The following is a 23,346-nucleotide window of genomic DNA, read 5'->3' as shown; positions in this document are numbered from 1 at the left end:
GAGGAAAAAAATAAAAAGACAGACTCCGGGCACTACAGAACCCAGGAGACAACACAATGACACAGAGCAGAGATGACAGGCATAGCAGTTAAACATATAAAATCTCTAAAACAATATTGCTGTGGTTCAATCTGTCATTAAAATAATATAGAACATTCATCCATTCAATCCTTCATGGCAAGGATAACTAAGCTGAATAGTGAATAAAGTGATATGTGAAAAGTAAAATGACAGTGAAATTAAATGACAGTGCGTTCCTTACCACTGCGATCTGGCTCCTCTGTCCTCGTATCTTTTGGGTCTGATTCCTCACTACTGATGTCTGCCTCTGCATGGGCCCTCTCTCCTTATTTATTCTGTCTCAGTCACCACTGCTATCTGGCTCCTCTGTCCTCTTGACTTGTGGTTCTGCAGGCTTAGTTCGACCTATGAATTTCAACAATGCTCCTGTAAAATATATAGATATATAGTATTATGAGTCAACATTAAAATAACATACACTGGAGAGCAAAATGTGAAATGCCATTGACTGTAGGCTACATATTATCCACACAATTGTCAGCAGGGGCAATAACAACTAAAATGTGAACTAACTTGAATGCATTAGTCCACAACACATAGCCTAACGTAGAGTAGAGAATGAATGAATGGTTTCTGCAAAATACACAGAAATAGAAATAAGGTTCAAATTACAATAACTAACCAGACGATGGTTATTAATAATAAGCAACAGCAATACTAATTGTTGCTAAAACACATTAGACACGTTGCAAACACACGGCTAATAAAAGCTAAGTTAGCATCTCATCCACACACTATCATAGCTTAACTTAGCTAACTAGCTAGCATTAGCTCAATTCCTGAACAACATAGAAACTAAAAACGGGACATCAAGACTCATTAACACACTGACTGAGCAGGACACTATGCATACAATCTTATAACATTACCAACACTAAAGATCTGCATATATGCTCACATTCTTCACGAACGCATTCTCTCTGTGACGATGGTAATTATGCATGTGACGATGCGCAATAATGTCCTGAACGCACATGTGTAACCAGCTCGAAGACCCGTAGCTGAACTACTTTAGCTGTCCCTAAATGTGCCTGACTAAAACACGAACGATATAATGCAGATCAAGGAGAACAAGGGGAATTTACAAGACATAGACTAACTGTGGTTACATTACTTAACTAGCTCATCATCGTCACCAGTCAGAAAATGTCCGTTAGCCGTGGGGCTAGTTTTCGCTATGTTAAACTCCATTGACTTATGCTAAAATGTTAGCGATCTAAAGGTCCGCTATTTTTGGCTGTTTTGGGTCGACTTCAGTTGACTGTAACATCGAAAATCGTCGAAATTGAATGTTCACAAAGCTGCGGACCGGTTATACACTCATACACGAGGGAACTAACATAGCTAATTTAACTAACGTTAGCTAATGTAGCTGGTGTTATGATGAATTGGAAATGGGGGACCCTGATGTAAACAAGACGAAAGTCTTTCTCTGGTCTGCATCCCCTTAACAATTGTATGTTTTGAGCTGTACTGTACTGTACCCAATATACAAGCTGTTAATAAACTTTTCAATCAATCAATCAATCAGGTGTAGTGCCGAGAGACGGGACATACGGATTAAGCAACTAGACTACTTATAGTGTACATGCAGAATTATTTCAATTTAAAATAGTTTTAAATGCTCACACACATACCTGACTCTGGTGCTGTATTTTCCTCTCGTTTCTTTTTAATTTTCCGTTTCGAAGCACCTGATGAATGCTTTCTCTTTGACACTCAGCGACAGAATCAACAGACAGAGGCAGCAACGCAGATTTGAATCTGCCAATCAGATCAATCTATTGCTGGAGAGGGGGGGGGGGCTCCCCGAAATCAGCCGGAAGTGGCACATTCGAATACTGTTTGGGCTGTCTGCCGTGGATGGGCTGCGTTCCACTCCAAATAGCCGGTCGGCCGTAATATATGCATAGATATATATGCGTGCATATATTCATATATATATGCGTGCATATATGCATATATATATATTTATATATATATATATATATATGAATATATATATGCGTGCATATATATATGCGTGCATATATGTGTGTGTCTATATATATTTATAAACTGTATATTATTTTCCATCATTCAATGGACAATTTGTACTTTTTTTATATGTAGGCTACCATCAAACATATGTTCATATATAAAGTGGGTAACTATACAAAACGAAGTGAGATAACTGTTTATGAATATCTGTTCAATTTTATGTAAACTCATGAAAGATAAATGAGTGTTTCAATAAAACTATTACATATAAATGTATAGTGCAGTTTTTGTTTTCATTGCAATATTTTTTTTTTATATGTATCAATATATAGCCATACATGGTCCATGCATATATTGCAATATATTTAAAAATATAAGGACTACTTTCCCATATATGGAAATGTATGATCCAATATATTGTATTATATTTACCAATATATTACAATATATTTTTGTTTCATAAGGGAGGGCAGCTCTCTGAGTGCCGACAGGCAGGAGAGAGGGCACACAGTTGTGTCCCCGACATTACTCACTCTGACAGGACATTCAGTACTGAGTGTGTCAGAGAGGAATGGGAGACATCCCTCAAATAAAAACGAATAAAAGAACAGGGGGAAGACCAAGATGCAACTGTGCAAATGTCTTCCACTGTCAGTCCTCCGTGCAACACCGTAGAGGTTGATACAATTCCTCTGGTGCCGTGCGCTTGATGTTCTCCGGAGGATCCGCCCCAGAGGAGACATACGCCTGTGACACAGCCTCACACAGCCAGTGTGACAGGCGTTGTGCAGACAGAGGCTGCCCCATTGAGCGCTCTCTGTAATGCACAAACAGACGCTGGAAACTGCGCAACACAGTATAGCATGACAGCGCGCGCACAGGACGGAGGAGATGAGATGTGGCTTCCTCCTCTGATGTGTGAGGAGGAGGAAAAAAAACCTCCAAAGTTATCACTCTTGATCTAAAAAAGAGACCTGTGATAATTTTTGGCATAAAAACCAGGCTAGGGCGCAAAACAGCTAAGCTGCCATCTCTTTGGATCTGGAGACATGACGGAGCCACAGAGAGAGCAGACAAATCACTCACCGCTTTTAGCTGATGTCAGAGCCAAGAGCAGAGCTACTTTGGCTGATAAGAACTTTTAGGGGGACCTGATCTAAAGGTTCAAATGGAGCTTTTCTCAGTGCGCGTAACACTAAAGCCAAATCCCATTGAGGCGCCAAAGCGCGTGACACAGGTCTGAGTCTCTGTACTCCCCGTAGAAAACGTTTTGTCAGAGGGTGACTAACACCGTGCTGACACCAAACCTACGTGGCAAGATGAAATGGCAGCAGCATATGTTTTGACCGTGCTATAAGCCAGTTCCTGTCCAGCAACAGCTGGAGGAACGACAGCACGTGAGGCAGGGTGACCGTAACGGGGTCCAGGCTTTTCCCTACATGTCAAACGGAACACTGTCCATTTGGCTGTGTATGATGCTCTGGTGTGTGAAGCAGCTGCGCTGATCGTACACCTCCCTGGCGATTTATGTAGGCCGCCGCTGCTTTGTTGTCTGTTCGAATCAACACATGTTGATTGTACCGCAACGGGGCGAAAAAAAGCTGGATTACTCTCCATACGGAGAGTAATTCCAGCACGTTTATATGGAGAGACATATGAACCGGCCACTGTCCCCCCCTGCCTGCGACATGCACGTTCCTCAGCCTGCGAGAGATGCGTCTGTGAACACTGCGGTGTGTGACGTCACTCTGCTCAGGGGCACCCCCACTGACAAGACGTGGAGATTTTTCCAATAGGTTAAAACCAAACCCACGGAAGGAGGAATGTACACCATGCGTCTCCTCTGACGCACAGGGTCGATGCGCAGGCGAATCAACCGCCTCTGGAGTCTCCTCAAGTGAAGGAGACCCAGGGCGATCACCACGTGACCAGCTGACATCATGTCTAAAAACTGTATCACGGAGAGGACTGTCACCGCCCCGCGGGGTGTGACGCGCCGGAGGAGAGCTGTCACTTTCTCCCCTCTCCGCTGTGAGAGTCGCGCTCTCATGCGGGCTGAGTTCAATTCCACTCCCAGTTAAAAGATAACCTGGGAGGGAAGAGGACAGCTCTTCTTCCATTTGATAATGAAAACCCAGGCTTGACAGATGCTCCAGCACCTGTTTTATCGTCAGCATGGGAAAATGCCATTCCCTTGTTGAACACTGACAGATCGAGGATGGGTCTCATTCCCCCCGCCCCGTCTCCTTCGGGACCAGATAATAGCGGGAGTAAAAACCCCTGATTTTCTTCCCCTTGAGGAACCCTGGAAAAAGGCTTCCTTTAACAGAGTTCCTGCCGCTCTGCACAGAGCGCGAGACACTGTTCCTGGGATGACAGGGTTCCCTGTTATCCCGTAGAACTGCGGGGGGGAGAGGCGAACTGCAGAGACTACCCTCTGCCCATCCGCCTCTTATCCATCTGTCCATCAGACACACACGCCGCCACCCTGAGTAATACTCTGATAGCGCCGGGTGTACATTCTCTGGATGTGCTGTGGTTGGTGGCAAACCACGCCAGAGCCCTCCACACACTGCATTTCACACAGGCTCTCATTATGTCGCCGTTTTAGGAGAAGTCTCGTAAACCGCGCGTTCACGCTCAACACCACTAAGGGATGAGCGGAGGTGTGTGCAGTGCTGTCCCCACGAGGCGTAATAATGGCCCCTTTGATCCATTAATGGAGGGGGCGTAGTCATCCGACTTGTGCCCTCCACTCGGACCCAGGACTCAAGGCTTCGTCCACGGAGTAAACCTCCTGGACTGCCCAATCATCCTCGACCGCAGCAGCAGCAGCGAGAGCGTCCGCTCTCTGCTGTTTGAGGGCCAGAGGGAGATGGGTACCTAGTGAGCATGACACCTGGGGGGCGTGAGCTCATTACGACCGTGGGTAGGAGGTACGTCTGAGACAGAGGAAAAATCCGTGCTGCCTAATAACCGTACGGTTTAAGGTAGACGAATTGAATAGTAAGCCCTGCTGTTTTATTAACTGATAAGTTAAAAAACCCAGCCGGCTTAAGCAGCGAGCCATGCTGCCAAGTAACCAATAGGATATTGGCAGCCGGCTTAACCGGGGAGCCTTGCTGCATATTACAGTACTTCCCTCTGTCCATCGAACACACGCGCTGTCCACTCAGCGCGCGAACCTGCTCTGGATGTGCTGTGGTTGTCATGGTGACGAGCCACGCCAGAGTCCTCCAGACGCTGCATTTCACACAGACTCTCATTTATGTCACGTTTAGGAGAAAGCTCGTAAACCGGACCTTGAGGTGCGTTCACGCTCAACACCCCTAAGGGATGAGCGGAGGTGTGTGCAGTGCTGTCCACACTGTAATAATGGCACTCGTGGGCTCATTACAACCGTGTGTAGGAGGTAGGTCTGGGACAGAGGAGAAAAACCGAGCTGCCTAAAAACCAATAGGTTTTAAAGACAGTAGATTTATGCAGCGAGCCATGCTGCCTATAACCGAAAGGTTAGGGGCAGCCGGCTTACCCGGTGGGCCTTGCTGCATAATATTAACCATCTGTCCACCGAACACACGCGTCGCCCTCTGAGTAATACTCTGAGAGCGCGCGACATGCTCTGGAAAGTGCTGTGGTTGTCATGGTGACGAGCCACGTCAGAGCCGGAGGGGGCCTCCACACGCTGCATCTCACACCGGCTCTCACCCTGTCTCTGTTTAGGAGTGTTAAGGCTCGTAAACTGGACATTGAGGCGCGTTCCCGCTCAACCCTGCTGAGGAATGAGCGGAGGTTCAAGGTTCAAGGTTCAAGGTTCAAGGTTCTTTATTGTCAATCTGACATAGCTACAGAGTAATTATGCAGTTGAAAATCTTATGTCACAGGCTTCTCCAACAATGCAACATAATAACATAACATTATAACAATAAGAGCATGAGCAATACAAAAATAATAATAGTTATAAAAATGAAATAAAGTTATGATGTGGAATAGTGCAGTATGAGTCTATATACAAGTTATTGGAATGATATATATATATTAGGTATTAGATACATACTACTGAGTAGCAGTTGAATGTTTGATGTTGTTTCAACAGTTACATTTTTTAACAGTCTCACTGCCCGCGGGAAGAAACTGTCTCCGAATCTTCTTGTCCTTGCCAGGATGCTGCGGTAACGTCTGCCAGACGGCAACAGAAAGAACAGTTTGTGGCTGGGGTGATGGGGGTCTTTGATAATCCGTAGTGATTTCTTCCTGAGCCGCTGGGAGTAAAGGTCCTCCATGGATGGCAGCTCCGTCCTGGTGATGTGCTGTGCAGTTTTCACCACCCTCTGTAAAGCCTTACGATCGAGGTCGGTGCAGCTGCCGTACCAGGCCGTCATGCTGCCAGTGAGGATACTCTCTATCGTGCACCTGTAGAAGTTGCAGAGTATCCTGGAATCCATTTTGAACCTCCTCAACCTGCGGAGGAAGAAGAGCCGCTGTCGAGCTTTCTTGGTGATGGTGGTGGTGTGAAGAGACCATGTCAGGTCCTCAGTGATGTGGACCCCAAGGAACCTGAAGCTTTTGACTCTCTCCACCGTAGTCCCATTGATGGCGATGGGGGCGTGTCCCTCTCCCTGCTGCTTCCTGTAGTCCACAATCAGCTCCTTTGTTTTGCTGATGTTGAGATGGAGGTTGTTCTCCTGGCACCAAGATGTCAGGTTTTCGACCTCCTCTCTGTACGCCGTCTCGTCATCGTCTGTGATCTGGCCGATGACGGTCGTGTCATCAGCAAACTTCACGATGGTGTTGGAGCTGTGTGTGGCCACGCAGTCGTGGGTGAACAGGGAGTAGAGGAGAGGGCTGAGCACGCAGCCTTGAGGGGCACCGGTGTTGAGAATCAGGGTGGAGGATGTGATATTTCCCACCCGCACTGCCTGGGGTCTGCCCGTCAGGAAGTTCAGGATCCAGTCACAGAGGGCGCTGTTGAGCCCGAGGTCTCTGAGCTTGATGGCCAGCTTGGAGGGCACAATGGTGTTGAATGCTGAACTGTAGTCAATGAACAGCATTCTCACATATGTGTTCCTGTTCTTCGGGTCCAGGTGTGAGAGGGCAGTGTGGAGGGTGAGGGCTATGGCGTCGTCTGTGGACCTGTTTGCTCTGTAGGCAAACTGCAGGGGGTCCAGAGATTCAGGGAGGGAGGAGGTGATGAATAATTTGACTAACCGCTCAAAGCACTTCATTATGATGGAGGTGAGTGCTACTGGGCGGTAGTCGTTGGGGCAGGTGATGATTGTCTTTTTGGGGACAGGAATGATGGTGGAGTGTTTAAAACATGTGGGGACTACAGACTGCAGCAGGGACCTGTTGAAGATGTCTGTGAACACCTCTGCCAGCTGAACTGCACACACCCTGAGAACACGGCCAGGGATGCCATCAGGTCCAGGAGCCTTGTGTGGGTTAACCCTTTTAAAGGATTTACACACATCTGCCCTATTTAAAACAAAAGGGCAGTGTAGCTCCTGGTCCCTCTGTACCTCCACAGCCTGGCTGCTCTCAAAGCGTGCAAAAAAACTGTTTAGCTCATCTGGGAGAGATGCGCACGCAGACACTCCCGCAGCACCCCCCGCTGCTCCTTTGTAGTCAGTCATTGTCCTTAGTCCCGCCCACATATTCCTAGTGTTACAGCCTTTGAAGTCAGATTCCACCTTGTCTTTGTACTGTCTCTTTGCATTTTTAATTGCTCTCCGGAGATCATACCTAGACTTCCTGTACTCCTCCAAATCTCCCGCTGTGTGCGCGAGAGTGCGCGCTTTCAGTTTGCCGCGCACCTCACCGTTTACCCAGGGCTTTTGATTTGGGAATGTCCGTACAGAAACCTTCGGTACCACGTCATCGATGCATTTCCCAATGTAGCAGATGACAGTGTCCGTGTGTGTGTTGATGTTATTGTCCTCAAACACACTCCAATCCGTAGATGCAAAGCAATCCTGCAGTGCTGAATCTGACTCCTCGCTCCATCGTTGTACTGTCCTTGTTATCGGTCTGTCCCTTTTAAGTTTCTGCTTGTACGCAGGCAACAACAGTAGTGAGATATGGTCTGATTTGCCGAAGGGAGGGCGACGGAGAGCCTTATATCCATTCCGGAAAGGGGAATAAACATGGTCTAGTATGTTTCCCCCGCGCGTCGGGAAGTTGATGTGTTGGTAATATTTTGGCAAAACCTTCTTCATGTTGGCGGTGTTGACATCTCCGGCCACAACGAACGCCGCATCTGGCCGTGAAGTCTCGGTTTTATCAATAAACCCAAACAGCTGATCGAGTGCCGTGTTGTTGTCGGCGAGTGGCTGCGGCGGGATATACACTGCTGTTATCACAACAGATGTGAATTCCCTCGGCAGATGGAAGGCCCGACATGAGATCATGAGGTGCTCTAGCTGTGCGGAACAGTCCGATGAAATAATCTTCACATCTGAGCACCAGTTGTTGTTAGTCATTACACACACACCGCCTCCCTTACTTTTCCCCGAGTTAGCAGTCTGGTCCTGACGAAAAATAGAGAATCCGTCAGGGACAATAGCGGAGTCCGGGATAGCGGGGTTGAGCCAAGTCTCAGTGAAAATTAACACGTTACAGTTCTTAATGTCCCGTTGAAAAGCAATCCGGCTTCTGAGTTCATCTAGCTTATTTTCAATGGATTGAACATTAGCCAGAAGAATACTCGGAAGAGGGGGCCGATTCTCTCGTTTTCTCAGTCTGACCAGCAACCCGGCCCGCATCCCCGCTTTGTCTTCTTCTTGCGTCTCTCAGGTAGAACAGCAACAGGTAGCCATGGTGAATCTCCATTGCTTGTCGGAGGGTTATTATTGTCCACGAAGTTTCGCAATTGGAAAAGTTCCTCTCTGCTATATTGTACGGCAGAGTAGGTGCGGTCGGCTAGCATGTTGCGAACCATGTTAAAAGTAAAACGGCAAAAGTAAAAGAAATATGTACAAAATACGAAAATGGGCAAAGTTGGAGAGGAGCACATAGACGATGCGGCCATCTTCACCGGCGCATCACGTTTGATGTGCAGTGCTATTCACACAGTGCGTAATAACAGCCCTGGGCTCATTACGACCGTGTGTAGTAGGCACATCTGGGACAGAGGAAAAAACCGTGCTGCCTGCTAACCGACAGGTTAGGAGCATCAGGTTTAAACGTCAAGCCCTGCTATCTAATAACCGCCTGGTTAAATACAGCATGGCTTGTGCCGCGAGCCCTGCTGCCTGCTAACTGACAGGTTACAGCCGGCTCAAACGGCGAGCCCCGCTGTCTGTTAACCGACCGGTTAACCCCAGCTGGCTTATGCACCTCCACACGTTGTATTGCACAGCGGCTCTCATCATGTCTCCGTTTAAGAGAAGGCTCGTAAACCGGACATTGAGGCGCGTTCACGCTCAAACCCGCTTGAGGAATGAGCGGAGGTGTGTGGAGGCATATCTGTGACATAGGAAACAAGCCCGTGCTGTCTAATCAACCGACAGGTTTTAAAGACAGCCGGTTTGTGCCGCGAGCCCTGCTGCCTAATAACCGATAGGCTATGAGGCAGCCGCTTACACAGCTTTTTTATGTCATCCGGAGGAGAGCTCTCCTGAACCGGGGGAATGGGGAGATCTCATTAGGCGGCTGCCTTTCCGATGATCTCCGGGAGTTCCTGGAGAATACCGCCTATACGGCAGATCCGAGATGGCGGATAGAGGGACCCGGTGACCCGGTGTCAGCCCGGCAGCCGAACCCATAGGCTCGGCTGTCGGGCTGACAGTCTCCCCCGTCCGGAGGAGAGGGAGGATGGGGCCGGGGGAACCACATGGTGATCCGTGAATGAAGGGGAAGAAGTTGTTCTGACTGCTGCCCGCCACTCGGATCCAATAAATCAAGGGCTTGATCCACAGAGTAAGACTCCTGGACTAACCAATCATCCTCAGCCGCAGCCGCGAGAGCGTCCGCTCTCTGCTGTCTGTGGGCCAGAGGGAGACGGACACAATGAGTGCACAACACCTGGGGAGTGAGAGCCGCGTTTGCGTGCTCCCATCCCCGGCAGTACTTACCTGTATCGTCTGTGTAAAGCCGCTTCCTTTTTCCCTGGAGCGAGCCAGCCACAGCCGGTCGTAACTCATATGTCGGGCTGACCCCGAGCCCCCGCCCTGTCTCCCCCGTCCGGAGGAGAGGGAGGATGGGGCCGGGGGAACCCCATGGTGATCCGTGAATGGAGGGGAAGGAGTCGCCTGACTGCTGCCCGCCACTCGAATCCCATAAATCAAGGTCTTGGTCCACGGAGTAAGACTCCTGGACTAGCTAATCATCCTCGGCCGCAGCAGCGAGAGCGTCCTCTCTCCGCTGTCTGTGGGCCAGAGGGCCAGTGCTTCTGCAACAGAGTGCTGAAGAAAAATGGGAGCAGATGGTCGGGCCTACTTCCTATTTATACGGAAGTGAGGCCGTAGGTGGGGCCCACGTCATAGGTGGGCGTGGATTAAGTCTGTCAGTGCTGCACACGTGCAGTGGGATTACCCAATAGCGATAGCCTTACGGTACGTCTACACAGCAGCGTTAAAAAAATCTTGAAACGCTTCTGCCCATTCACTTTGAATGGGGTGACGTCACTTTCCCTCACTTTTCGCCGAAATGCATTGTGGGCAGGCGAGCGGAGATTTTCAGGATTTTGAGGATTCAAAGTTGAACAATGTTCAACTTTTGAAGCTGAGGTGGAAGCGGCAGCCAATCAAATCCCGTGTACGCAAATCTGACCGTTCAAGCTCTAGCCAATCAAACGGCGTGTATGCTGGGAGAGACATACCGCAGGTCATTTCCTCATATTCCAAAAATGGAGGAGAAATTAGCGGTAGCGAATCAATCACCCGGTGCTTTATGACCAGACCTACCGGGATATAAACCGGAGGAGCCAGGCATGGAGGGAGGTGGCAGAGACAGTGGTATGTTTTCGCCTGTTTTGGGGAGTTTATATCCAGTTTACTTCGGGCTTTTTTGCTTCGTATGTCGCGGGCGGGAGATTCATGTGATTGGTTGTTCGCAAAAAATCCTCCAAGATTTTTTTAACGCTGCTGTGTAGACGTTCCGTTAGAGGGCGAAGCCTTATACGAAATAGAACCCAGACCTCACGTTGATCCTGATCATCCATTCCAACCCTAACAAGTCAATTTTAAGGCAAGTCAATTTTGCTTCCAATAATCAAGAATTTGCCTCAGGGTTTTCACACACAGTTATGACACCTGAGAAGCTTATGAGAGCATTGGTTCTGGGCCACCTTTCACACCTCAGTGAACATTTTTATAATTGCCTTTCAATGCTCCAGGCTTAGGATAAACTGGCAGTAGTAAGTTGCATGGGGCTGCATGTCTGAGTTAACCTCAAAACGTAATTCTCATTCATTACATGTCACTTGTTAGACGCTTTTATCCAAAGCGACTTACATACTCAATACTGTGGGCAATCCCCACAGGAGCAATTTCGTGTGAAGTGTCTTGCCCAGGGACACAACGACATGCTGACTGCAATGGGATTTGAACCTGTTCAACCTGATCCGAACACCCTTATTCGTTTTGTCTTAACCCTTCCGGAGTGCCACAGTATTTGATAAACTGCCTGTTAACGTGAGCATGTGAGCAACGTGAGCATCGTGAGTAAGTGAGTAAGTGTCAACGGGTGCTTTGTCTGCCTCCTGAGAACACAAGCGACATTTAAACCATTGATAAAAAAAAGATTTAAATTGTGTGTTCACTCAAGTCAAAATTAATGATAATATAATTGGTATTTATATCCAAAAGTAATAGAGAGTTACATGACTTTTATATTTCTTCACAGGTAACTAGTAATTGTAACAGAATACATTTTTAAAGTGACCCTCCCAACCCTGGTCTTACCTTTCCCGTGGATCTCACTCCCTTCCAGACGCAGAAGTAGCAGAGGGCCCAGGCCAGAAAAAGGTACAAAGCAAGGTCCCCCTGTATGTTTCCCAATGCCTCTATGCCAGTGGAGATATTCAGCACTCGTCGTCTGTAGAGACCAGGGTATTGTTAAATAATTATAGGTAGCATTTCCATTACACTCATATTCCGTTCTCATTATTTGTTCCTATAGCAATCCAAACCAACTGACCTAAAAGGTTAGGGGATATAAAATGGTAAACAGCTCCACTGTGCACAGTCAGCTTTACAGTATGCTGATTAAAATAAGTTTTGATATATTTGGAAATCACAAATGGATGCAGTCACTCCATATTAGTCACATCTTTGATTGACAAGTTAACAAGTCTATTATGAAAGGTTTCATGTTAGAGAGCTTAGCAAACTACTCAAAAATACATTCTTGAATGTGCAATGAAAGGGTATTCACACCTTCAGCACACAGGAATTAGGAATTATTCTGGCTCATTAGACCTCTTTTGTAGGTGAATTTAGGGGAAGCTTTGTTGGGAGTGAGGTGTTAACCGTCCCACCCGAACACATTGCAATTAAAAACATCAAAAGAGGGATTGAGATTTCAAACACTCTGTACATGTCTACAGTGTCCTAACAAAAGGTTTAATCAGCCAAAATAAATGAAAGATTGAGTGTGTAATAACTTTTATTTAATGTATATATGTATACTGTATATGTATAGATTACATTATGTAGAGCTTTGCCAGCATGGAATAATATAAGGCCAAGAAAATACATAATAGAAGTGGAAGGAGTCTTGCCCATATGGTACAAGTTTGAGTGTGTTTAATCACTCAAAGTTTGCTATAGTGTCATTTTGGAAAAGCTCTGCTTTGGTCCACACAAAAATGAAAATACCACATCTGTAGATCAGTTATATTTTCTTGTTATCCTTAAATATTTTTGAATTATTTTTTATTAAGTTCTATGTTATTGTGATAAAAACTTACTGCCAAAACTCTAGTATAGACGATGATGCATTCACAGACGAGGTCCAGTTAGCAGTGGCGTTAAAGTTGTTCAATACCACACAAGAATCTAAAATATATCAAAGTATTGTTAAACACAGACTGAAAATGCTTGCTCAATAACATCAGTACAACATGATAAATGAATTGTTGCATACTAAAACAGTAACCAGTTTAGAAAACTAAATATGATCGTAGCAAGTGCTTTATATTTGCAAGTTAATGCTTGAAAACATTTTTTATTTACCTGTATTCCATGTGTTATTGCATGTGGCCCATGGCAGCTCAGCAGAGAATGAGGCAAACAAGTAGAGAAAAGCCCAGGCTAAAATCACAACGTAGCTGATACAGCCATAGAAAATGATAATTTGGCTGGCGTATCCTATGCCTGGAAACAACATAAAATGTGAACAACAATGCTTTGCGGTAGTTTTTCTTGCTTTACTCCTGGAAGGTATTCCTCACCTTCCAACAAGGGACAGACCATTCTCCAGCACATGATTCCTCCCTGACTGGTGTACTGGCCCAGGGATACCTCCAGTATGAACAGAGGAACACCACAGGTCACAAGGAACAGGATGTAAGGAATGAAGAAGGCACCTGCATGTATAAATAAAGCACTGTTAACATGGTATAGCAGCACACATACAAAGAACACAATAATCACATACTCTTTCACATTTCTGTTACTCCTTAGATATTTGACTTCCTCTCTTAATTGATGCAAGCAACTGTTCTTTTTCTCTTTTAAATGCTCAATGGGAAATGTTATGCCACTAGGGGTCTCTAAATCAAAACAATAACAGGATGATTGGTGGAGTTATGAAGTAGTGTGAGATCATGGGGGTTGTTGTCGTAGTTAGGATTACTTTATTGTTAAGTAGGTTTTTACAAGAGCCAAAAAGCAGATGTCTTCTCCACAAGAAAGTTTCAAGGTCACCTATTATGCAAAGTGCACTTTTTCATGTATTGTATACATAAACATGTGTCCCCTCTGTGTAAAGAGATTCTGAAAGTTTCAGGAAAAATGATTCTCTCTCTTTTTGTCCTGATCCATTTATATATAAAAACCTGTCTGAATATGAGCTGATCAGATTTTGGCCACTTTGTGATGTCATAATGGTGTTTTGGGTTGTGTAACCATTAGCCAATAACCAACCACGGTAACCCCCCCCACCCACCTTACCACCTGAATCTCCTCCTAGAGCACCATTGTGTTCTTTTTAACCAAATATCTCTCAGAGGGGCGTGGGGAGGGGCTCCTTATTTTCATCTAAAGTAACAGACACAGAATCAGCACTTTTGAAACAGGGCTGAAACAGAGGGGATTATGGGATGCTACAATGATCTGTTTGGTATTTCGAGCCAAACACTTCAGAGACATGTTTGTATATATCTGAGACCTGTAATATATTGATGAAAAAGAGTATAATAGTGGACCTTTAAGTTGGTAAAACAAATAAATGAAAGCAAAAGACTAAATGAGGCAGTAAAATGTGTGTTGATTCAATATTAGGTTAACAAATACATATGCCATCCACTCTGCTTTGTCGGTTTATTGCTTGGATTGGTGTGGCTTGAGCTAGTTTTCAAATTTCTCTCAGCTTTGAATGTGTATTGTTGTGGTTATCTTGGATGTGTGAGTATCAACACCCTGACTGTAGCTGGCATCGTATGTTGTGGTTGACTGTCTGCAGCCAAGTTGCCAGGTGTTGGGTGTTTACATAATGTAGGTTTGAGCCATAGTTCTGCATAGTGACACATTTAGCGCAATAAAAGAAACACATTAAAATAAATGTCGAAACCGGATCTAAAAGTTAGGAGGGGATATTAGATATTAGAAATATAAATAGACAAGCTCATGACCTTTATAAATCAACACTCTACATTTAGAGATTACCGAGATTTGTCCGACTTGACACTTTTAGAGAGGCTTGAAAGATGTTAACAAACCAGTGAAAGGGTTGATGGAAGACAAATTATGAAAATATAATAAATAACATTAGCTGGTAATGTCTGCATTTAACCTAACCACACTGCAGAGTAGGTAGGTTTTTTCAGAGAAGAGAAGAATGTGACTCTGCTCTTTGAACTAACAAAGGCGGTACATTATTATTCCAGCCTCTCATAACCTGTCAAATCCTTAATCATCAGATGTGAATCAGAGGGAGACACAGACAGAGAGTAGCAAAAATCTACTTTAGCTACTTAGCCTTCAGGGTAGGCGTCTGATACAGGGGTACAAACTGAGTTTGATTATAATAATATATTATAATCATAGAGTGAGCTTCTAGATACTGAAATACACAGGGTAAGTAATCATAAAAACATAAAAACAACACACTTCAAATACTGCATACTGCAAACTAAAAGTAATGTATTAAAACAAATCCATGAAAACACTGTATTTTCAATTGTGCAATTGAAAACACATGTTATTTAAGTGTTCATATAAATATCATTTAACAAAATGTATTTGTTGTACTGTAACATTCAACTTGAAGGTTAATAAAGATTCTCATTGTCCCGTATGTTGCCAGAGAAGTTATGAAACCAATACTCTAAGGCTCTCAAAATATTACAGTAGGTTTTCACTGCAAATTAAACATCGCCAAAATAATTAACATTTATATTTATATTCATGATGCCCCAACAAATATTAATAATGCTATCAGTCAAAATCATCCTCTGCTTTTTTATTATGTATTTTTTTTTCAAAACACAAGGTAGGTGGAGCGAGTACTTTGCATAACTGTGGTTACACTTTTAGTTACACAATAATACATCTATTTATAAATATAAATGTCAATATATTTATTTTATTTTTTATATCACAGTTGATGTCAATACTTTTAAAAGGCAAGAACCCTTGTGTAAAATGTACCATCATATTTCTATTCACTATAGTTTTTATTAAAAAATGAAAGACTTTGAAAATGTTTAATGCCAGTTCTGACACTATACTGCACTTTTTAAACCTGAGATTGGGGTACCATTAGTAAACTGAGAGAAAGTAGTAAACAGGAATACTCACCACCACCATTTTTGTAGCACAGATATGGAAATCTCCACACATTTCCCAGTCCAATAATAGCACCAGCCACCGACAGAATGAACTCCTTTTTGCTGCCCCATTTGCCACGCTCTGTGACTTTTTGTGAAGAAGCCTTAGGAGGGAGATAGCACAGCTGGCCCAGAGAGTCTGCCATGATCCTTGGGATTTTGGAAAGGCTGCCTTGGGATTGTCTGATGCCGATGACTATGGGGCTGGATATTTAACAGACTGCAAGATGTTGTCGCCACAAGGGGGACCTCTAGATATGACGCAAAAGTTTGCCTCCTACAAAAGCACCATGCTCCTCATGGACAAAGAGGAGAGTGATATATTGGGTGTGACTAATCCTATTTGTACATGGTATTGAAGGATTTGAAAGCGAGACTGAACACCAGAAGATGCATTTTTTTTACCTGAAGCAAAACCGATTTCAAGTCACTCAAAAAATACAGATTACCCTATTAACCTGTCAATGAGTAATAGTGTTGTTGGGAAAATATGTCTATACCAGGAATTCTACAAAAGCACTTTTTTTTGTGAGCACATGTTTATTGCTTTCTAGCTGATTCTACTCTTTCAACCTGAGCTAAAGTCCACTTGCCAAGTTGTCTTTTAGTACTATAATGTTATAGTGATGTCATGTTTGTATTAAATAACAACATGCAATTTCTGATGTGAGAATCAGTCATGGCACACCATGCATAAACATTTATCACTTTATACAGTATGTGATACATCATTCAGAATCATGTATAATCACACCGCTATTTTGTACACATACACATACAGTAAACCCCGAATCCTGTGTTTGCTTAAAAGACTTAAAATATTTAATTAATTAACCCAAAATAAGTCCATAATTCTTATCAAAATTCCTTAAAATCAGTATTTCAAAAATTCTTGTACTTATTGTTCTTGTATACTTTACACCCGCACATGGGGAAATTACCACCTTAGGATAGTCCATAGATGTTAGGAAAAGCCGTTTTGTAAAAGTTAGTCTTAAGATTTAAAGCAGTAACAGTCTACTCTGATCCTTAGTGGAAGTGTGCTACAGAGCAAATGAGCGAGTTCTGCAAAGGCTCTATATATCACCATTTGTTTTTTATCTTTTCCATTGTACTTGTAGTACTAATACTTAGGAAAATCTACAAGGTCCTCATCTTGACTTAACCTCCAGACACCAAGGGTCTCTCACAGAAAGCATGCCGAGTGTGAAGGTCTCTTGAGGCCCTTTAAAATGCCAAACAGTAACAAAGCACAAATCTCACATTCCTTCTTTGGGTACAGTTGCTTTTATTGCACTGTAAAAGTTCAAGGGGGCTAAGTGGCCTGTCATTCATCCTCACTGTTATGCCTAAGGCAAAACAAGTTATAGCATTTTCTGAAATATTAATTTACTCTGCAGTAATTAACAGTATGGCGTGATAAAGTCACTTAAAGGTGTCAACTGTGTCATGTTTATAGCCCTAAAAAGATTGAATAAATTACTGTTTTTCAGATATTACTGCCCATGCTTGCCCATTGTAAATTAGCTGTTTATCAGTTGCCTTCAGTAAAAAAACGTTCTTCCTTTCAACCTACCCTATGATTATTTCAGTGCAGCTCAGTATTTTAAGGACTCAGCAGGGGGCACTTCAGGCCGTTGTTCTCTCCTTTCAGCGCAGAGTGAAACCTCCAGCAGCCTCTGTAGGTTGCCGGTCGTCACTGTGGGCTTTCAGTTTTTTCAGCCAAATATTTGAAAACCCTTTCAAAGATGCACTCCAACCCTGAAATTAACTAGACCCGTGGTTTCCTGACCCTTTCCTTAAGGGACCCCATTGGGTAAACGTACGACCCCCTCATTAGGTGACATTTTTTATTTTATATTCAATGCATAACAAAAACAGTACAGAATAATTTGTAAACTGTATTTTTAAGTAATAAATACAATAACCGAAGGTAGTTTGTGGTGATGTTGGGAATTTTGGTATTTTTTCTGATTATTGCAGATCACTTTTCCTGACTATTATAGGAACCTTTCATATTCTCTTACGTTTAAAAAAAATTATTTTAACAGTCTATCACACTTAAAAGGGTTTTTCTTCCTAACACTTGACAATTGTTTTATTAAGTCTCTGTTTTAACTGCATACTTTTCTAATGCAGAATGAGGCTGTTTTGCAGAGAGGGAAGGCTCTGAGAATACAGCAGCTTGTGTTCAGGTCCAGGTTGCCCACTACTCCTAATACTAAGATGGGTTAAATGCAGAGGTCAAATTTCACTGTGTGTGCTGTGCATGTATGTGTTACCATTAAAGAGGGTTTAATCCTCCAATTCTATCTAAATTCTATCTATCTAGGTTGTGTGGACAGGTACCCGGTGTCTTAAATCCAAAGTCCTCGCTACCCTTGCAAAGCATTGCCTGGAGAGACTAAGCGATGCAGGAATTTCTGTCGCTAAAGGCCAACTTTCGTTTTTTCCCAAATGATGAGTGAGTATGAACTATACGTGAACGTGTTGTAACAGTATCGCCTCCAGCGTGCTCGAGCCAGCTGCTGCCCCCCCCGCCGAGACCAAAATGACTACGCCTATTTCCAGTGGGGAAAAGTGTGTCATTTCTAGTCGTGTGCTATGTGTTAAGGGAAACTAAAGACCACGATTCTCCAGACAATATCTGGGTTTTTTTATTATCAAGAACATTTTTATATTGACAGTGTGCAGTATTTGGTCTTTTACGGGTTTACCGGGTTGCAACCCGGTATCACGGCAAGACGTGAACATGTGACGATCTACCATGCTGGGAGACGTGAATATGTCACGGTTTCGTCCCTTCAAACGTGACAGTTACACGGTATTGTTAACATGGCCCAACCAGTGGAGAAATACCCGGAAGTGCCAAGCAAATGCTCTACCAAGACTATTGGTCGGTTTTTATTGTCAAAATTAGATGTTTTTAATTTATTTTTTAATCGTCACACTCGATTTCGCCGATTTTCTTGTGGCCCTAGCTGGTCGACACCTCTTTTAGCAGAAACAAAGGCTACATTAATGTATTAAATCGATGTTAATCCATGTGTGTGGATCATAGACTGTATAGAGAGGCGAAGTCCCTCCCCTTCCGGTGGGACTCATGGGACCTTATTTCGGAAAAAGTTTGTATTGAAGTCAATGGAGAGAGAAAGATTATCTTTCGATCCCGTTTGAATTGTGCCACGAATTACACATATGATGTTTGTCAATCTTAAATAATAATTTCCATGTCAAAAAAGTCACAGTTTGTCGTAAAACTGTTGAAATATAAGACTATGAAAAATACGCAACTAGAAAGACTACAAATCCCAGAATCCCGGTCCCGCATGCTGGCTCTTACGGAACCGACTAACTCCCCTTGTGTGTATGTACAGCTCTCAACATGCCCAGACTTGTAGTGATTTTCACCTCTTTTAATACTTTTCGCCTCATTCTGAAAGAAAGAAGTGAAATGTGCCAACGTGACGGCCGTCTTGGTGTGTGGTGCGAGACGGGAGATGTAGTTCATTGAGTGGTTTCACACAAAAAAGTGTTACTTCACAGTTTTACGACACATTTTTATTTTTTTAACTTGTAAAATTATCTTTTAAATTGACAAACATCATGTGTAATTCGTGGCACAATTCGAACGGGATCGAAAGATAATCTTTCTCTCTCCATTGACTTCAATGCATAACTTTTCCGAAATAAGGTCCCATGGAGCTCAACCGGAAGGGGAGGGACTTCGCCTCTCTATATATAAAGGTGTGGATGTGGAATTAACGGACGTGACGTTGTGCGATTGCGTTGCCAGGCAACAGCTTCGGTTCATGTTAATTTACAAACTCTTCAACTAGAACCGTAGCTATATTTAAAAACATTTTAGAAGGCCTCACGAAATACTTTAATGTACATTTAAATTTAAATGTGAACGAATGTGTGTATAACAAAATACAAACGTCATAAAAAATACCGGAAACAGACGTAGGCAAGGTCCTCAGCTCGGTGATTCGATGGTTTAGCCGCAATGCACGTTGGGAAATGGTGTTTATGCGATGTGAAATCCGAAAACATTTTTTAAAAATAAAATAATACTTTATTCCGAGCGTGCTTGCTTTTCTCTTTGAAAGTCATCACATAACGGCATTGTAATACACGGTTCGGCTGCATTAAATATGACATATCTGCCGTAGTTCTGTATTTATAGAGCCCTGATGACAAGACTTCTGGACAAACAGGAAGCACTGCCGCCAAAACTGAAAACGTGACGTGGATCATAAATATATCAGCAATTAAACAACATCTTAGATTTATTTTCACACAATACGTCTCCTTGCAGTATCAATACTAATTCAGCTGACTTTTATATTTTATCCAATTGGTAGATAGGCTGTATTTACACCATAACGGTGCACAGCTGATAGAAAGGCACATCTAGTGGTTAAAGCACGTTATTGAATTTTATTATTTTATTATTTTTCACAAAAATGAAACCATCAATAGCAAAAACAGAATTAACTGTCATTAGTAAACCACTCAAATAAAAAGATCATAAGTGGTTTTGTTTTACATATATTTTAAGGATAATAATAGCAATGTAACACTGTCTATGACACTTACTGTATAACACTGATTTGAAAAACATACATACATACATACATACATACATAACTAATTCACTGCCCTTAATAAAGTATTTAAATATACATTTCAGGTGTGCTGTTTTGTTTAGATCATTAACATCTGGAGCTCTTTTAATGTCCTTTTTGATTATTGTTACACCAGGTCTTGTCAAAACCTTTATTCCATATTCAATATCCATTACTAAACAAAACAGCAATTCTACTCCACTACAATTTCAGAGGTTAACCTGGTATTTTTACTCCACTACATTTATTTTAGTTACTTTGCAGATTCTGATTAATGATGTGAAATATAAACAACCCTTAAATCAGGCTTTAGTTACACCTGAGTAAAATTCAGGGAAAGGTGATTGTCAAGTGCCAACAATCAGGAGAGATATTTGATAGTTGCTGCTTGAGAAGACTAAACATTTATCTGCAGATCCCTATAAAGTATATTCATTACTCGTTATTCTCTACTAATAGTTAATTAAAGACTGTATATACTGTAATGGCTATTTTGCATATCCCTTTCAAGATTTCAAGATTTTCTAAAATTCATTGACATATCATATACACAACTAATTCAATAACGTGCTTTAACCACTAGGCGGTGCACACAAGGTACACACAGCCATAATAACTTTGTATTATTAGTGTAGGACACTTGTGTATGTATAACATCTGAAGATGTGTAGTTTTATTCATGTTTTCACATAATTGTACAGGATATTGCTATATTATTTCACATGTTTTACTTCTAATATCTGATTTGTAAAACATCACAGACAGAAAGGTATATCCGTCATTTAACAGTAAGCTATTGAAATTCTGAATCCATAGATGTGTCTCCCATCACCCAAATCCCCTGACTATTCTCTCAACTCAGTTATACATTCTTATATTCAAAGAAAATCAGTAATATCTTTAAAAACTACAAGTCCTTTTCTATCAGCTGTGCACTGTTATGGTGTAAATATAACCTATCTACCAATTGGATCAAATATAAAAGTCAGCCGAATTAGTATTGATACTGCAAGGAGACGTATTGTGTGAAAAGAAATGTAAGATGTTGTTTAATTGCTGATATATTTATGATCCACGTCACGTTTTCAGTTTTGGCGGCAGTGCTTCCTGTTTGTCAGACTTGTTATACAGTCTATGATCCACACACATGGATTAACATCGATTTAATACATTAATGTAGCCTTTGTTTCTGTTAAAAGAGGTGTCGACCAGCTAGGGCAACAAGAAAATCGGCGAAATCAAGTGTGACGATTAAAAAATAAATTAAAAACATCTAATTTTGACAATAAAAACCGACCAATAGGCGCGGTAGACCATTTGCTTGGCACTTCCGGGTATTTCTCCACTGGTTGGGCCCATGGATGTATAATAAGGTTGGGCCATGTTAACAATACCGTGTAACTGTCACGTTTGAAGGGACGAAACCGTGACATATTCACGTCTCCCAGCATGGTAGATCGTCACATGTTCACGTCTTGCCGTGATACCGGGTTGCTTTTACGACCTACGCCTTGCATAGAGATCATCTTTCAAACTACTTCGGCTTGCATTCATGAAGTTTTAGAACCGTGTCTGAGAACTGCAGGGGCCTCCAGATGACGAAAAGGGTCCTCATATATCCAGAGTTCAGTTTGTCAGTTTAGGTGCAACAGGACTCTGCAGAAGAGGACAACCTTCCTATATAGATATGTTGGGCTCATTCTACAAAAACACACAATGACTATTTTTAATGAATGAATTTTACATTCAATTTTAGTTATGGATATTGACTTCCATTTCTGCAGGAAGAACACCATAAATACTAGTCAATTTTCTAAAAAAAGAAGAGGAGACCTCGTTGGAACATATGGTTCCCAGTAATATTGTCTTGAACAATAAACAGTGAAGTTGACTGCAATGAAAAACTCCCATGATCCCACACCTCTTCACCCTGGAGGTCTTTTGTCTGTCATTGCTTTTGATTGAGAGATCTCTAGTGCATTATTTCCCAGCCTGGGGATCAAACCCTCCTTCGGGGTCACCAAGGCTGCACAGCTCTCTTGAATATTAACACATATATCAAATATCTATTTGAGTCAGGGGTCGTCACTTCAATAAAGGTAGAAAAGGGATTCCTTCAGAAAAATGTTTGGAACCGCTGCTCTCGTGGCAGAAAAGGACCTACATTGATGTGAGTTTGAGTACAAGTAATGATACCACACTATGCAAATAGCAATAGCAGATAAATGCAGTGAAGTCAAATGTACAGTATTTTTTAAGTAATATGTACTAGAGTAGCATGAAATGGAAACATTTCAATAAATGTACTCAGTTAATGTTTTGCCACTGTCAATCATATTATAATTTCAATTTTCTTTCAGTTTGCAATTAAGAGATGTTATATAAGCTATTGTCTTTGAAAAGGAGTGGGTTCACAAGGACGTCGAGTTAAGTTCGTTCGGGTTCCTCCTGTACTCAGTAAAAGGAAAACAAATTTAAAAAAAAGTAATGACTTCTTGCCCGGAACAATACACAATAAAAACAATATTATTTTAATTATGTATCGTACAAATACAATGGAAACAATTATTTCAGAATCCCCACAATATAACATTTATTGATTTCTTGTAGCATTGATATGATTTTACAGAAACATTTTTACATTTTTTATACAAAGTCAACGTG

General features: G+C 42.5%; 1 protein-coding gene across 1 annotated transcript in view; it reads right to left on the bottom strand.

The window, feature by feature from the left end:
- The window catches only part of LOC117489339 (sodium- and chloride-dependent GABA transporter 2-like), a 28,368-nt gene extending 12,161 nt beyond the window's left edge, over positions 1-16,207 (bottom strand). The window contains exons 1-5 of the mRNA XM_034138552.1: positions 16,023-16,207; positions 13,454-13,588; positions 13,236-13,376; positions 12,971-13,058; positions 11,964-12,096 (exon numbers count right to left, since the gene is read on the bottom strand). Coding sequence (XP_033994443.1) covers positions 11,964-12,096; positions 12,971-13,058; positions 13,236-13,376; positions 13,454-13,588; positions 16,023-16,197 — 672 coding nt within the window. The 5' untranslated portion in view covers positions 16,198-16,207. The remainder of the gene's footprint in view (positions 1-11,963; positions 12,097-12,970; positions 13,059-13,235; positions 13,377-13,453; positions 13,589-16,022) is intronic.
- Between the last annotated feature and the right edge of the window lie 7,139 nt (positions 16,208-23,346).

The sequence above is a fragment of the Trematomus bernacchii genome, unplaced genomic scaffold (genome assembly GCF_902827165.1).
Source record: "Trematomus bernacchii unplaced genomic scaffold, fTreBer1.1, whole genome shotgun sequence".
In the NCBI taxonomy this organism is placed as follows: Eukaryota; Metazoa; Chordata; class Actinopteri; order Perciformes; family Nototheniidae; genus Trematomus; species Trematomus bernacchii.
This window is presented reverse-complemented; position numbering and strand designations above follow the sequence as displayed.